General features: G+C 36.8%; 1 protein-coding gene across 1 annotated transcript in view; it reads left to right on the top strand.

Annotated features, from left to right (window-relative positions):
- Window positions 1-12,153, top strand: part of LOC128558479 (zinc finger protein 808-like) — a 47,805-nt gene extending 35,652 nt beyond the window's left edge. Inside the window, exon 4 of the mRNA XM_053547904.1 lies at window positions 10,057-12,153. Within this exon, the coding sequence (XP_053403879.1) occupies window positions 11,071-12,051 (981 nt within the window). The 5' untranslated portion in view covers window positions 10,057-11,070 and the 3' untranslated portion in view covers window positions 12,052-12,153. The remainder of the gene's footprint in view (window positions 1-10,056) is intronic.
- Window positions 12,154-15,243: the final 3,090 nt, after the last annotated feature.

Here is a 15,243-nt window from a genome sequence, read left to right as displayed (position 1 = left end):
TGCAGAGTAAATGACACCTACTGATTTTGCAGTCACTATAAAAGGTCAAGGTGGCAGCGGACAGAACTTGGAATTCCATAACTTGAGAACCATTTGACCTAGAACCTTAAAACTTCATAGGGTGATTACAGTGTAGATGGTCCCTATTGTTTTGGGCTCACTCCATCAAAGGTCAAGGTCACTGGGGCCATCTGTTCGTCACACTCGATCAATAACTGGAGAACCATTTGACCTACAGCCTTCAAACTTCATAGGGTGATAGGGCTTACAGAGAAGATGGCTCCAGTTATTCTGTGGTTACTAGATCAAAGGTCAAAGTAACAGGGGCCTCAACATGGAAAACCGTTTCTGATCAATAACTTCATAACCACTAGACCCAGAATGTTGAAACGTCATAGAATCATTAAACATGTAGAGTAGATGACCCTATTGCTTTTTGGGTCACCTGATCAAAAGTCAAGGTCACAGGGACCAAAACATGGAAAGCGGTTTCCGCTCAATAACTTGAGTAGCCAGTGATTTTTTTCAGTTTTGGGGGAAGGGGGTCGGTGCCCTTTGGAGGGGGAAAAATTCGACGTAAAACTAAGAAAAGGGGAATTTTCATTTGTGTTGAAATAAACTACAGTTTCAAGTTTATTGATAAATTCAGGGCCCATAAGAGCATCTGACATGACATATAACACAATGTAGCATATCAATACCAGATAACCAAATAAATTTTTCAAATGTGGAGGATAAGACATTCATTAGACTACCAAAATTTACAACAGACATTAGGTCCCTTCTTGAACAAATCGGTGAGTGGCTGTTTTTTATTTCTGTCAAAGTCTGACATTTGCAGTCACTGTTACATTTGACCTGTCACAATAAAAACAAACTGTAAAAAACAATGTATGCATTGGACTAGTCCCTTCCCAAAGCATAAAATCAAACCCTGACTGACTAGAAGATGGAAAACTCAACACTACCCGGCCAAACAAATAGAATGCAAATCATTCGCAGACTAACATTCAACAGCGTTGTTGTACAGAATAATAAAGCGCTTCGATGATTCTGATTTATCAAGGGAAGTTACTCCAACCGGTGTCGATGTAAACAAAACGCGAGATACCGCGGTGAACTGTTTTCTATATGAAAATAAATAAAATAAACTAGTGAATTATGATTTAATTGATTGGATTTTTTTTTTTTATTTTCAGAGGGGAATTTTAGGCATCGGAAAGGGGAAAAAAATATACTATTTTGAGGGGGGAATGGGGCCGAATTTCGCCGAATATTTTGGTGAAAAAAAACGCTGGTAGCATTGAATCTTGGACGTTTCGACCCCAAGACATTTCAACCCCAAAATTTAATTTTCTTGGACAATTCGACCCCAAAGACATTTCGACCCCAAGACATTTCGACCCCTCAGAAAAAGTTGTATGTTTTCATTTTATATTTCTTCCATTTTGCATATTTTAGAAAATATTAACATATAGATGTATAAACATTCTATTTTTAAATGAATCATACACAAAATACATGTCAGTGAATAAACTGCGCTGACCGGAAAGTTTATCATTGGAACTAATTGAATTATTTCTTCATGTTTAATTTGATAATTTAAGAAGAAAATTTATTATGAAAAATCAGTTTTTAAAAGAATTATATCATGTTTATATATGAATATAAAAACGTTTACTGCATTTATTGCCAAAGCACAATTAATGTCCTTTGAATATATGCGGCGTAACAAACACGTGCCTCTGATTAGTCCTGATAGAGTTTGATTGGATTATCACACCTATTGATTATATCAATTAATCAGTATATTTGTAAGCACACACAAGTGACATGGGACAAATAATGTCTTACAAGCTTAAGGTAAGTGCAGTTAAATATGATAAGCTTTTATTTAATTTAAAAGCTAACAAAATTACGGCGATTGTTGTTCATCCACGAGTGCGCAAATTTCCCGTGCGCTCAACAAATTTTCAACTTGGTGTAAAAACGTTTTGTGCATTTTATTTTCCTATTGTAAATTAATTATTTATTTGAGATATGATTGAACTCTATCATAAACCCTAAAAACACGATTTATTAAAGAAATACCTGTGTACATTACAGAATCTAGGACATGGAAATTCCGAATGCACAAATTTCCAGTGCGCACGCCGATTTTCAATCATGTACAAGACGTAACGCGCAAAAGTATTTAATTTCCTTTTGAAAAATAATAATTTATGATATATATGTTTGAATTCAGACATAAATCACTTCAAAAATACAATATGTTAAAAAAATACGGGTGTATTTCGGTTATGGTAATTTCCCGCGTGGTCGCCGAATTTCAATCTCTTATAAAATCGTTTTGCGTTAAAGAATTTTATTTATCCTTCTGAAACTTACTGCCAGTATTATTTATATTATACACGAATGATTTCTGCAATAAACCCTACAAAAATACCATTTATTAATAAAATAATGGTGTATTTCGGTAATGGAAATTTTGCGTGATCAAACGTATTTTATTTTCCTTTCGCATTTTATTCATTTATGATATATGTGATTGAATTATTTAAAAAAAAATTCAAAAATACCTTTAACTTACAAAATACAGGTGTATCCCGGTTATGGAAAATGTATTCCGGTGTATCCCGTTTTTTTAGGTGGATTCCGGTTTAATGTGTGACCGAAATCGCTTGAAGTTGCTAAAATCATACTTTTAAAATCATACTTTAAATCACGTGTATTTGCTAAAATATTTAATGTAGAAAAAAGTAATACGGCTGCCACATTTTCTTTACAGATATGAAATATGATAATAATTTTTTCCTCGTTTTTAACAGAACAGTACTCATATATTCTTATATTTTTCAGTAACGGTGATTTCGCGTTTGATATTTTACAACTGGAAGGAATGTCGTTTATAGAAAAGAAAAGAGCAGTTTGTAAATAACAAAAATCATATTCTGTATTTTGTAAAGCAAATACTTTATGTGTGCGTCAAAATCGCTTACGAAAATAACATTAAATGCGAAAATAAGCAATGTGTTGTTTAATTTCCTATTGTTTTCTTTATATTTTCGCCGAAATTAAAGATAATGTTGACACATGTTTATAATATCCGATGTCACCACAATCGCTTAATTGATTGTTAATTGCAATGCGCACTGCAGATAATTATACACGTGCTTTTATGCTGTATACCAACAAACAATTAATCAAGGTGTGATAATCCAATCAAAAGATCACTTTTTTTCTGATTATGATTTTAAATATCAATGTAATGAAGATAGTGACATCTTAAACTTCTTTGAGTTACATTATAATTATTAATATTTGGCTGAAATAAATAAATAAAGAGGTATTAAAGATGTGACTTTATTAAAGTTATTTTCATAATTAAAATCAGCGAAATCGGCCCATGATTTAAAACTCTTGTTTTTTTTTTAATATAGCCGTTTTAAGATGATCTGAAAATATAAATAAAAACCAAGTATGAAAATATGTTATATAAAGGTTATTTTAAGATAGATAATCAGAACGGTTTGTTCTTAAATTATTTACGTAATAAAAGCGGCTGATACATAAATCCCGTTATTTTCGTTAATATAAAAATTATAAGTGATGATTATTTCGTTATTGTGAGATAAAAATCACTCATTTCTCATATGAAGGCAGGTACTAATAAAGTCTTTACGTAAAAAAAATCTTATTTCCGCGAAAATAACCGTATTTTAACATTTTAATTGCTAATTAAGCATTATTACATTTTGAAATTGCTCAATTATCTATAGATTAAAGCTTAATTATAATAATGATGGCATTCAAAGATGTTTTCAGGCATATCATTGAATGGGGTCGAAATGTCCAAGGAGTTGGGGTTGAAATGTCTTGGGGTCGAATTGTCTCTTGGGGTTGAAATGTCTTGGGGTCGAAATGTCTTGCTACCGTAGCATTCACAGGTGGCAGTAACGTTCCTAGGATACAGTATGGGTCCATGGGCCATATGCACTTAAATTTATTACAATTATAATGTTTTCTTAGGAAAAAAATGACAAAAAGCCATTTTGAAAAAAATTTTGCTCCTGTGACAATGAGCCATCTACAAGGTAAGTATGAACAGTTTCACACGTGCATTTGCTACCAGGTCCGTATTTTTTTTTCAAAACAATATTTCCTTATCAATGATTGGCCGCCTTTTCGGCAAGAGATTAATCTTTCAGAAAAAACCTTACTTCAAAACCCAGTTCCAAACCGTTTACGCATCACGAGCGAGCAACGGCGTACAAAACGATAGTGATTTCTCCACCCGAAAAAATCCCACACATTTTTCGCACCGAAGTCTCCCCCCTAAAACACATCAAGTACTCCGTCCCAGTTAAAAATAACGTTACAACCGGTCAGAATTGGCCAAATGCAAACTAGCAAGACCGAACATCAGGTTTAACTCTTCGTAATTACTTACAAATTTGCAATTTAACTTTTTCGCTTTCGAAAATTACTTTCGCCTGCCATGATTACCGTTGACAAAACGGTGGTTGTAAAGAACGTTTTCATTGGCGGAGACAGTTTACGTATTTCAAACGTAGCGATAAAATCCAAAGAGTACCCGAATATAAACAAGCAGCGATGGCTCACGAAGATTATTTACCAAATTCAAATAAATAACAACTGGTAAGTAATAAAGTAGAATTGAACCTTACTTTTAGTCTTGTTAGTTTACATTTAGCATATTCTGACTGCTTGTAGCGCAACTTTTAACTGACAAGGTGTACTTGATTTGTTTTAGGGGGGAGACTTCGGTGCGAAAAATGTGTGGGATTTTTTCGGGTGGAGAAATCACTATCGTTTTGTACGCCGTTGCTCGCTCGTGATGCGTAAACGGTTTGGAACTGGGTTTTGAAGTAAGGTTTTTCTGAAAGATTAATCTCTTGCCGAAAAGGCGGCCAATCATTGATAAGGAAATATTGTTTTGAAAAAAAAATACGGACCTGGTAGCAATGCACGTGTGAAACTGTTCATACTTACCTTGTAGATGGCTCATTGTCACAGGAGCAAAATTTTTTTCGAAATGGCTTTTTGTCATTTTTTTCCTAAGAAAACATTATAATTGTAATAAATGTAAGTGCATATGGCCCATGGACCTATACTGTATCCTAGGTACGTTACTGCCACCTGTGGTAGCATTTGACCAAAGGATGGTAGGATTTAAAGATGACCTTTATCGCTTTGGGGTCATTTGAGTTGATGTCAAGGTCACAGGGGCCTAAACATAGAAAACTCTTTCCAATCAGTAACTTGACAACCACTTGACCAAGAACGTTGAAACTTAATAGGATGATGCAGAGTAGGTGACCCCTACTGATTCTGTTTCAAAAAAGGAGTGGGTGGGGATAGCGTTCCCTTTATACCTGCTTGGTAAACTTTGAAAGTCTTCTTCACTGGAACCACTAGACCGATTTAAAATCATTCACAGCAATGTTCTCTGTTCCAAAATTATTCAGTCCAGTTGTAAATATCTGATTAGCTTTATAGTTCCACCATGGTCACCTTGTTTGAACTTTCGAATGTTACAAAAGCATCTGTACTTTGTGCACTCAACTTTTACAGCTTTCATACAATCAAATGGAGCATGGCACACCTAGTAAACATGGAGTGACACTTCATTTGTTCCTTGGATGGTCCTCTTTCAAAATCGTTCAAAGAAAGCAATTCAATGGATAGGAAAAAGATACAGATCTTTTCAGAAAACAACTGCCCACATTTTAAGGTTAATGTCAATACTGAACAGCAAAAGAAACTATCCAGTTTTATAACTTGGATATTTTTTATTTAAAACCTTTAATTTATAAATCATATGTGTTTTTCATATCACATTACACTTGAAGAACCACAGAACTTCATGTGTAAAATTTTAAAAAATCAGTCAACCGTGAAGTCAGAAGACCCACAGTAGCCATTTTGCACAAAATTCAATGCGCCTGTAATTAACAATTTTTTGTGTGAAATTTTAATGTCATTGGAAATATTGATAATTGGCTAACTCGAAAAACAGAATAAAGTTTAAAAAATATTGTTGGTTGCACCGCACAACTAAATCAAAATTAGCACTAGCGCCCAATTGGGATGTTACAATGCAACTGACGCGCAGAAGATATAGCCTTTCAAACGGCTATTGTGGGACTACTGACTTCACGGTTGATTGAGTTTTAAAATAGTTATCACGTGAAGATCTTCAAGTTTAATTTTGGTAAGAAGAAACAATTCAAATTTGAAAAATTATTTTTTATGCCCCCGAAGGGAGGCATATTAGTTTTCAACTGTCTGGCCGTTCGATAATTTGTTTGTTCGTTCGTCACAACGTTAACTTTTTGCATGAAGGCACTTTACTTGCGGACCACTGCACCCAGGACCTTCAAACTTCATTTGCTGATAGTACTTATTGAGTACAAGACCCCTACTGACTTTGGGGTCACCAGGTCAAAGGTCAAGGTCACCAGGTCAAACGTTAACTTTTTGCATGAAGGCACTTTACTCGCGAACCACTGCACCCAGGACCTTCAAACTTCACTTGCTGATAGTGCTTATTGAGTACACGACCCCTACTGACTTTGAGGTCAAAGGTCAAGGTCCCCAGGTCAAACGTTAACTTTTTGCATGAAGGCACTTTACTCGCGAACTACTGCACCCAGGACCTTCAAACTTCAAATGCTGATAGTACTTATTGAGTACACGACCCCTACTGACTTTGGGGTTACCAGGTCAAAGGTCAAGGTCCCCAGTTCAAACATTAACTTTTTGCATGAAGGCACTTAATTCGTGAACTACTGCACCCAGGACCTTCAAACTTCACATGTTGATAGTACTTATGAGTACACGACCCCTGCTGACTTTGGGGTCACCAGGTCAAAGGTCAAGGTCACCAGATCAAACGTTAACGTTTTGCATGAAGGCACTTTACTCGCGAACCACTGCACCCAGGGCCCTCAAACTTCACATGCTGATAGTACTTATTGGGTACACAACCCCTACTGACTTTGGGGTGACCAGGTCAAGGTTCAAGGTCACCAGGTCAAAGACCAAGGTGCTGCAGGGGCATTTGTCACGATTAGTGACAGCTCTTTTTTATTTCAAAATATACCAGTAATTTATCTGAATAGTTTCTTTTGCTGTTCAGTATAGTAGTTTCTCATAAAGCGGCCTTTGATGACACTTTACCAAGTCTGTTCAGAGTATTTCAATCCCTCAAAAACATTGCTACCATAGAGCATGGCCACCCCACTTGTATTTGTTAGTCCCCTACTGGTTGAAAACCAGTTTCGGGGACTATAGGAATGCGCTTTTCCGTCATTCCGTCCGTCCGTCCGCAATTTCGTGTCCGGTCCATAATTCTGTCATCCATGAAGGGATTTTAATATTACTTGGCACAAATGTTCCCCATGATGAGACGACGTGTCATGCGCAAAACCCGGACCCCTTGCTCAAAGGTCAAGGTCACAATTGGAGGTCAAAGGTCAACAGGGCTTTTTTCCTGTCCGGTCCATAACTCTCCCAACCATGAAGGGATTTTACTATTACTTGGCACAAATGTTCCCCATGACGAGACGATGTGTCATGCGCAAAAACTGGACCCCTAGCTCAAGGATCAAGGTCACAGTTGGAGGTCAAAGGTCAACAGAGTTTTTTTCCTGTCCGGTCCATAACTCTCCCATCCATGAAGGGATTTAAATATTACTTGGCACAAATGTTCCCCATGACTAGACGATGTGTCGTGCGCAAAACCTGGACCCCTAGTTCAAAGGTCTGTCCAGTCCATGACTCCCAATATAATAACAAAATGTGTCGTTGTCAGTTGTCCTTCGTCAGATGTTTTAGCTCACCTAAACATTGTTCAGTGTGAGCTATGTAAGAAATAATATATCTCATCCAGTGATTTGTCGTTGAATAAATCATTGTTTGGAGTTTAGATGCGAATGAGTTATATCACGAGGGCGCAGCCCGAGTGATATAATAATACGCATCTGAACGACAATGATTTATTCAAGAGCAAATCTTGAAATGAGATATATTATTTTGATTCTAGCATGTTACCAAGGATTTTTTAAGTACATCCTTGACGACATTAAATATTTGTTTCGTTTTCAATCAGTTTCTTTTCCAGCGCACCACTATGCCGTTTGACGCCGTGACGTAATAATTGTGACGTCAGAACAGGATTTGTTGTATAATAATTCACTGTTTTCTGCCTTCTTTGTTTTTTTAGGAAAATGAATCGGATCGTGTTAGAATAGTATTTCTTACATGCCAGACGGGGATTTCTGGATATTTCACAGGTGCTGGAAAACTCCATCTTACACCCTGGGGTGGGTGTAAGATGACTCTTGTGCTGTAAATGACGTATAACGAACTAACTACATATGTACTGTAACAAAAGATGTGTGTAGTAATAATAATTTTTTACGTAAAACGGGATAAAATTTAAATACCTTGATAGTTCCTCTTTGTTCCTTATAACATATTTCTCGATTCAAAAAAGCATTATTTTAGTTAATATAACATAACGTTTCATTGCAGGTGATAAAACAAAACCGGAACTATTACATTGTTTTCGTCTCTGTAACGTCATGACATACTTCCTGTTTACGGACGTAAAGTTCCCGCACTTTGTTAATACGCTTCTATAAGAAAAAAGTGCTATAAGAAAATCATTTGTTTGAATTTATTTTTTCCTCTTATTTGTTGAATATGGTATGCAAGAAAAAGATTCTATCACTGGCTGTAGATACAGATGGAAATATCCGGCTCTTGGGTAATGGTTTACGCGGTAACGAGGCTGGAGCCTCGTTACCGCCTAAACAGTTACCCTCGAGACCGGAAATTCCCATCTGCACCTACAACCAGTGAAAGAATCTTATAAGCTGGATGGTTCATCGTCCCCTGCCCATCAGTTTTCACCAACACTTGCTAAAACATATTCACCTCTGATACGTTTTGACTGACCTCTTATATTGATCACCAGAGCTTGTGCTAGAAAAACCTTTTAGTCCGATTTTGAGCCATATAACCTGTATTGTGTTGATGTGCTATAAAAACCCAAATAAGTTGTCACTGCTACATGTTCATATGGTTGAGTTGTCAGAAAACGAGACAGCGCAGATGCAGAATCGAAGAGTAAAGTAGAAATAAATGAAATCAGTAGTGTTGAAAAACTGTAATAGACAACAGAAATTCAGTTTTACAAACATCATCATGATACTAATCAGATGTTGGGACCATAGCACGTGTGTGTTCTTTGCAAACTAGACCGCAAACATTTTAATGACTTTAACCAGTTCTTAGTTCACAGTCTCTTGAAAGCCCGCCCGCTTAGCTCAGTAGGTAAGAGCGTTGGTCTACGGACCTCTGGGTCGCGAGTTCGATCCTCGGGCGGGGCGTATGTTCTCCGTGACTATTTGATAAACGACATTGTGTCTGAAATCATTAGTCCTCCACCTCTGATAATTCATGTGGGGAAGTTGGCAGTTACTTGCGTAGAACAGGTTTGTACTGGTACAGAATCCAGGAACACTGGTTAGGTTAACTGCCCGCCGTTACATGACTGAAATACTGTTGAAAAACGGCGTTAAACCCAAAACAAACAAACAAACAAAAGTCTCTTGAAAACAAAAATGATTGGAAATGATGAAATTATTATCGCACATTGCTTTTTCATAAGATTATAGTTATTTTTGGATGTAGCAATTTGTCATCAAGTTTGTGTATGTAAGATGATAGTCTTTACCCTCAAGTAGCAACTGATTGCAACTCCATACACTTTGTTCATTATGGTTATATGACCATCTAGCTATTGCATACAAAGTTATTCCAATTTTTCGACTTTGCATTATATGGGTATGTTTTCTAAATGTTAGCTGGTATATCATTCAGCATCATACTTGAGGAATGTTCTATGAACTTTATAACTTAAGTTCAAACATTTGTTTGTTGATGTCATTTAACATTTTATGTGACAAGGCTTCTGAACAATTCGAGCGTTGCTGTCTTCCAAAAGCTTTTGCTTTATTTTTACAGGTCTGAAGAATATATTACTTCGGCTGTATTGAGATGAATACCCAAGATTATCCAGGGGCTTTTTGTCAGGAAGTGGGATTAAGTAAACGGGAAATTACGTCAGGAAATATCAAAGAAGTACCACCAGGAACTGTCAAAAATGGAATAGTTATTGAACTAATTAAGTTTAATACAGGTATAAAATCAAACGTTGCAAAATTGCTCTGTTTGCTCCAATTACCAGGCTGGATAAATATCAATGCAGACACATTGCGAAATAGGGTAGCAAGGGCTTATACAGCACATGAGGAAGTCAGGAGAAGAGGGTTCCGGAAAAATGCATATTTCAAATCAATTGAACACTTTCACAATTCCTTATTTGATCCAGGTAGAATAAGAGATAAAGACGAGTTAGTAGACAGTGAGGGCATTGGCAATAAGGACGATCATGTACCAGTACAAAAATTGGAACTTTCAGACTGTCCAGGGCCTTTCTGTCAGGAAATTGGACTGACGAAAGACTCTATACATTCTGGAAACATTAAAGAAATTCCAGGAGGTTCCATTAAGAATGGTGTTGTAGTGGAGCTTATAAAGTTTAACAAAGGTAAAAAATCAAATGTAACAGAGTGGGTTAGTCTGCTCCTTCCAAAGACCCAGCGTGTCAATAAAAATACTTTACGGAGCTGTGTTGAAAGAGCATTTAAGAAACATAAGAAAGCTGTTAAGGGACATTTGCGGCCGTTCAAGTCAGGGCTTGAGTTTGACAACACATTGTTCGCACAGTCAACGTAAAAACTGGAGCCTGGAGTAGTATGCAAGTATTCCTATAAACGGTACAGAGTAAATAGTAAATTACAAGCACGCCAGCAACTGAGATCAGAAATAAAACAAGATATACGCAAGAAAGTTGTACGTGTGTCTGCTGCTGGGGGAAGTTTTAATAATGCTTTTGTTGTAAGGGTTTTTTATAACCAAGATATCTTATCTGTCAGACATACTCTTTGTGATAAAGTTGGACTTTCAAAATTGTGTATGAAAGCCACTGTCTTCGATGAAAAAGTCTCCATTATTGTTAAAAGAGCGGAGACATTAAAACAGAAAAGGGAAGTTAATGAGTACATACATTTCATGAATGCTGAGTCAAGTCTTGTGAAAGTTCTACATAAAAGCCTTGAACCGAGAAGGAAGTTTTGTTCAAATACACCCCAGTCAAAATGTTTACTTTCTTCCAAAAACTTGGAAAATAAATGCATTCAAAGCACAGACATTTGTGCTAAAGCATGTGTTGAAGATGCAAAACCTGCATCTGGAAATTGCTTTGATGAACCTGAAGCAGCTGAAGTTAAAGTTGATGTTGATGATTGGGCGTTTGTACAGACAAAATTAGAAATGGAAGATACAACAACTAATAAAAACTACACGGAAGTGAGAAATAATGATGAAAGTGGGACTTTTCCTTTGACAAATACTGAGTACAGTCCATCTACTGAAGTCAAAATTGATGTTGAAGATTGGGCATTTGTAAAGACGAAATTAGAGGTTGAAGATACAGCAGTCAGTGAAAATTGCACTACAACAAGAAATCATGAAACAAAATCAGAGACGGAAGATACAACACATGATGGAAACAACACTGTAATGCGAAATCATGATGGCAAAGAAGAGAATTGTCGTTTCACCAACAGTGAATGCAAACCTGAATTCATAAGGGTACAGGAAACAAAACAAAACATATACAAAGATCAGAATGGAGATATGACGAATTACAGTGAAAAGGTCCGACCTTCATCTGCTGAAAATGTAAAAATTGAAGAAAACTCTCGGGATTTAGCCCTTCCGAAACACAATTCAGATTCTCTGGTGTCGGTATTTTGTAATGGGAAATTGGTGGAAATTATAAATGGAGACAACAGCAGTTCCCATTTGGATAAAGGAGTTGTAAGGAATGATGTTCTGTATGCCAATCAGTTTGAAGTAGATGTACCGCAAATGGTTAAACAGGAGCCCATATAGGTGGTTTTTGGTATTATTACATTTTATTTATTTTGTCGAGTTTAACGTTGCACGCTTAACTTACACAGGTTTTTTTTTCTAAAAGTTTGGAGCATCGCTACACCGCTATTAAAATCATATGTCATTTAAAATTGTGATTAATTTTAAAAAGATACTTGAATAAAAAAAATATGAAAATCGTAATCATTTCAAAACTTATTAAGAATTAAAAATTCCGAACCTGTACATAAACAATATAGAAACATTTGTTTTGCCCACCACCAGATAAACAGGTGTTGATACGTGACGTCACGGTGATCTCTCCTATAGATAAGGATATAACTTTGTCTTCCTAATGCCCTAGTCATAACTAAGACATTGACCATGCCATTTCCTTAGCTTACATGCCAAGGTATCGTTATACAGCTATAATCACTTCTACTTCTGATTTTTATACGCCAGAATGGAGCATATGTAATGACGCCACTGTCCATCTGTCTGTTATTAATTTTATGTCCGCTCTATAACTCTTGAACCCCTTGAAGGATTTCAAACATTAACTTGACACAAATGTTCACCACATCGAGATAACTTGCAGAGGGTATGTTTTGGGTGGCTTGCTTTGAGGTCAAGGTCACACTTGGGGGTCATATGACTTTGTTTTGTGTCCGCTCTGCAACTCTTGAACTGCCTGAAGGAGAGTAATATGTTATGACGCCACTGTTCTTTCGTCTGTTAGCAATTTAGTGTCCACTATGTAACTCTTGAACCCCCTGAAGAATTTCGAAGAAACTCGGAACAAATGTTCACCACATCAAGACTACGTGCAAAGCGCATGTTTAGGTGGTTCTACCTAAGAGCCCGCCTTTGATGAAATACATGTATATTCGTCCTTGTGCAACTTTCCCCTTCGGGATCCTCCTGAAGCAACCCGTCTGAAATATTTTTCCATTACAGCTTCTTTTTGTTGTGGCTACTATGCAAATGCTTGTCTATGGGGCTGTGTTTTTGATGCTCTGTGCTTCGGAGAAATCTACCCTTACCTATTATCTTTTGGGAGAGGACCCTAAAATTATGCTAGATACCAAGTTTGACAACGATCCATCAAGCAGTTCATGATAAGATATTGTGAGCTTTTGTGACCACTCGATGTCCGTCGTCCATCGTGTGTCGTCTGTCCGTCAACATTTTCTAAAAAAATCTTCTTCTTGAAAACCACTGGACAGAATTACATCGAACTTCACAGGAATGATCCTTGGGTGGTCCCCTTTCAAAATTGTTCAAAGAATTAAATCCATGCAGAACTCTGTTTGCCATGGCAACCAAAAGGAAAAACTTTAAAAATCTTCTTGTCCAAATGCGCAAGGCGTAGAGCCTTGATATTTGGCATGTGACATCATCTAATGGTCCTCTATGAAGATTGTTCAAATTATGCCCCTTGGGTGAAAAGAGGCCCCGCCCCGGGGGTCCCAAGTTTTACATAGACTTATATAGGAAAGGAAACTTTAAAAATCTTCTTGTCTAAAACCACAAGACCTAGGCCTTTGACATTTAGTATGTAGCATTACCTTGAGGTCCTCTACCAAAATTGTTCAAATTATAACCCTGGGGTGAAAAGAGGCCCTGCCCTGGGGGTCTCAAGTTTTACATAGACTTATATCGGAAAAAGCCTTAAAAATATCTTTTCTGAAACTGCAAGGTCTATGCTTTTGATATTTGGTATGTTGCACTGCCTTGTGGTCCTCTACCAAAATTGTTCAAATTATGCCCCTGGGGTGAAAAGAGGCCCTGCCCTTGGGGTCCCAAATTTAACATAGACTTATATAGGGAAAAAATCTTCTTGTCTGAAAGTTCAAGGCCTAGGCCTTTGATATTTGATATGTAGCATTGCCTAGTGGATGTCTAACAAGAATGTTCAAATCATTCCCACGGGTAAAAAGAGGCCCCACCCTCGGGGTCACTTGTTATATGAGTTTTATAGGAATAAATACCTCAAAAATTATCAGATCATATTTCCTACACTGTTTACTTATAATTACCTGATAACCCCAAGTGATTAGGAGTCACCTTGACCTACTGACCTACTTTCTTGTTTTTTAAGATACAGCCTTGAAATTTGGATGACACGTACAGTTTTGCACACTGATCGTAAAACTGACTTTCATTGACCATGAATATTACCTTCTGACCTACTTTCTAAATTTTAACATCAGTTTGCCATTTTTAACATGTGGTTCATATTACTCAGGTGAGCGATTCAGGATCATCATGACCCTCTTGTTAACTCTAGTGGCCCCTTAAAGGGGCCAAATGCCCCAATTTGAATACATTTTGGCGAGGAACATATAATGATGCTACATACCAAGTTTGATGAAGATCAGTCAAACGATTCATGATAAGAAGTTGTTTAAATGTATTTCTATTTTTAGCTGTAGCTGCCCCTAAAAGGGGCCAAGTGCGCCCATTTGAACAAATTTGTGAGAGGACCTTATAATGATGCTACAGACCAAGTTTGATGAAGAAACTGAATCATGAAGTGGTTCACGAGAAGCAGTCCTTTAAAGGTTTTTCTATTGTTAGCTCTAGCGGTCCCTTAAAGGGGCCAAATGTCCCCATTTGAACAAAATTTATAAAGGACCTCTCCAAGATGCTACAGACCAAATTTGGTGTTATTCTGACCAGTTATTTAAGAGGTGAAGATGTTTAAGTAACAAGAGCTATTGGAGGACAGCAACTTTTGACTATTCAACAGCCTTGTCAATTGAATGAAGACAAAAGTCAAAAACGGGGCATAATCTTGTAACAAGAGGGCCATGATGGCCCTGTATCACTCACCTGAGTACCATTACTCAAAATGATAGGATCAAGTTTTGACATAGAGCACATAGGCATGCATTGTGAATATCATCAGGATAAACATTTTCTTGTAACAGTCCCATTTGACCTAGTCAGGGCCAATTTCCATACCAAGTTTGAGGGTCCTAGGCTCAAATGCTGCATGTTTGTACTAACATGACTGTTCCTTACTCCGGAAGACTTTAATAACATTTAAAACCAATCGCATTAGATACTGCTGAGATATATTCGTTTAAATTAAAAAAAGGGAGGTAATTTGTCATAAATTCAGTCAATTTGTATCTTCACTGATTGTCCAAGTCCATCTGTTGACATAAATGAAATTTCAGATCAGTATCTTCATAAGTTACGGTGATA

The sequence above is a fragment of the Mercenaria mercenaria genome, chromosome 7 (assembly GCF_021730395.1).
Source record: "Mercenaria mercenaria strain notata chromosome 7, MADL_Memer_1, whole genome shotgun sequence".
Taxonomy (NCBI): Eukaryota; Metazoa; Mollusca; class Bivalvia; order Venerida; family Veneridae; genus Mercenaria; species Mercenaria mercenaria.
This window is presented reverse-complemented; position numbering and strand designations above follow the sequence as displayed.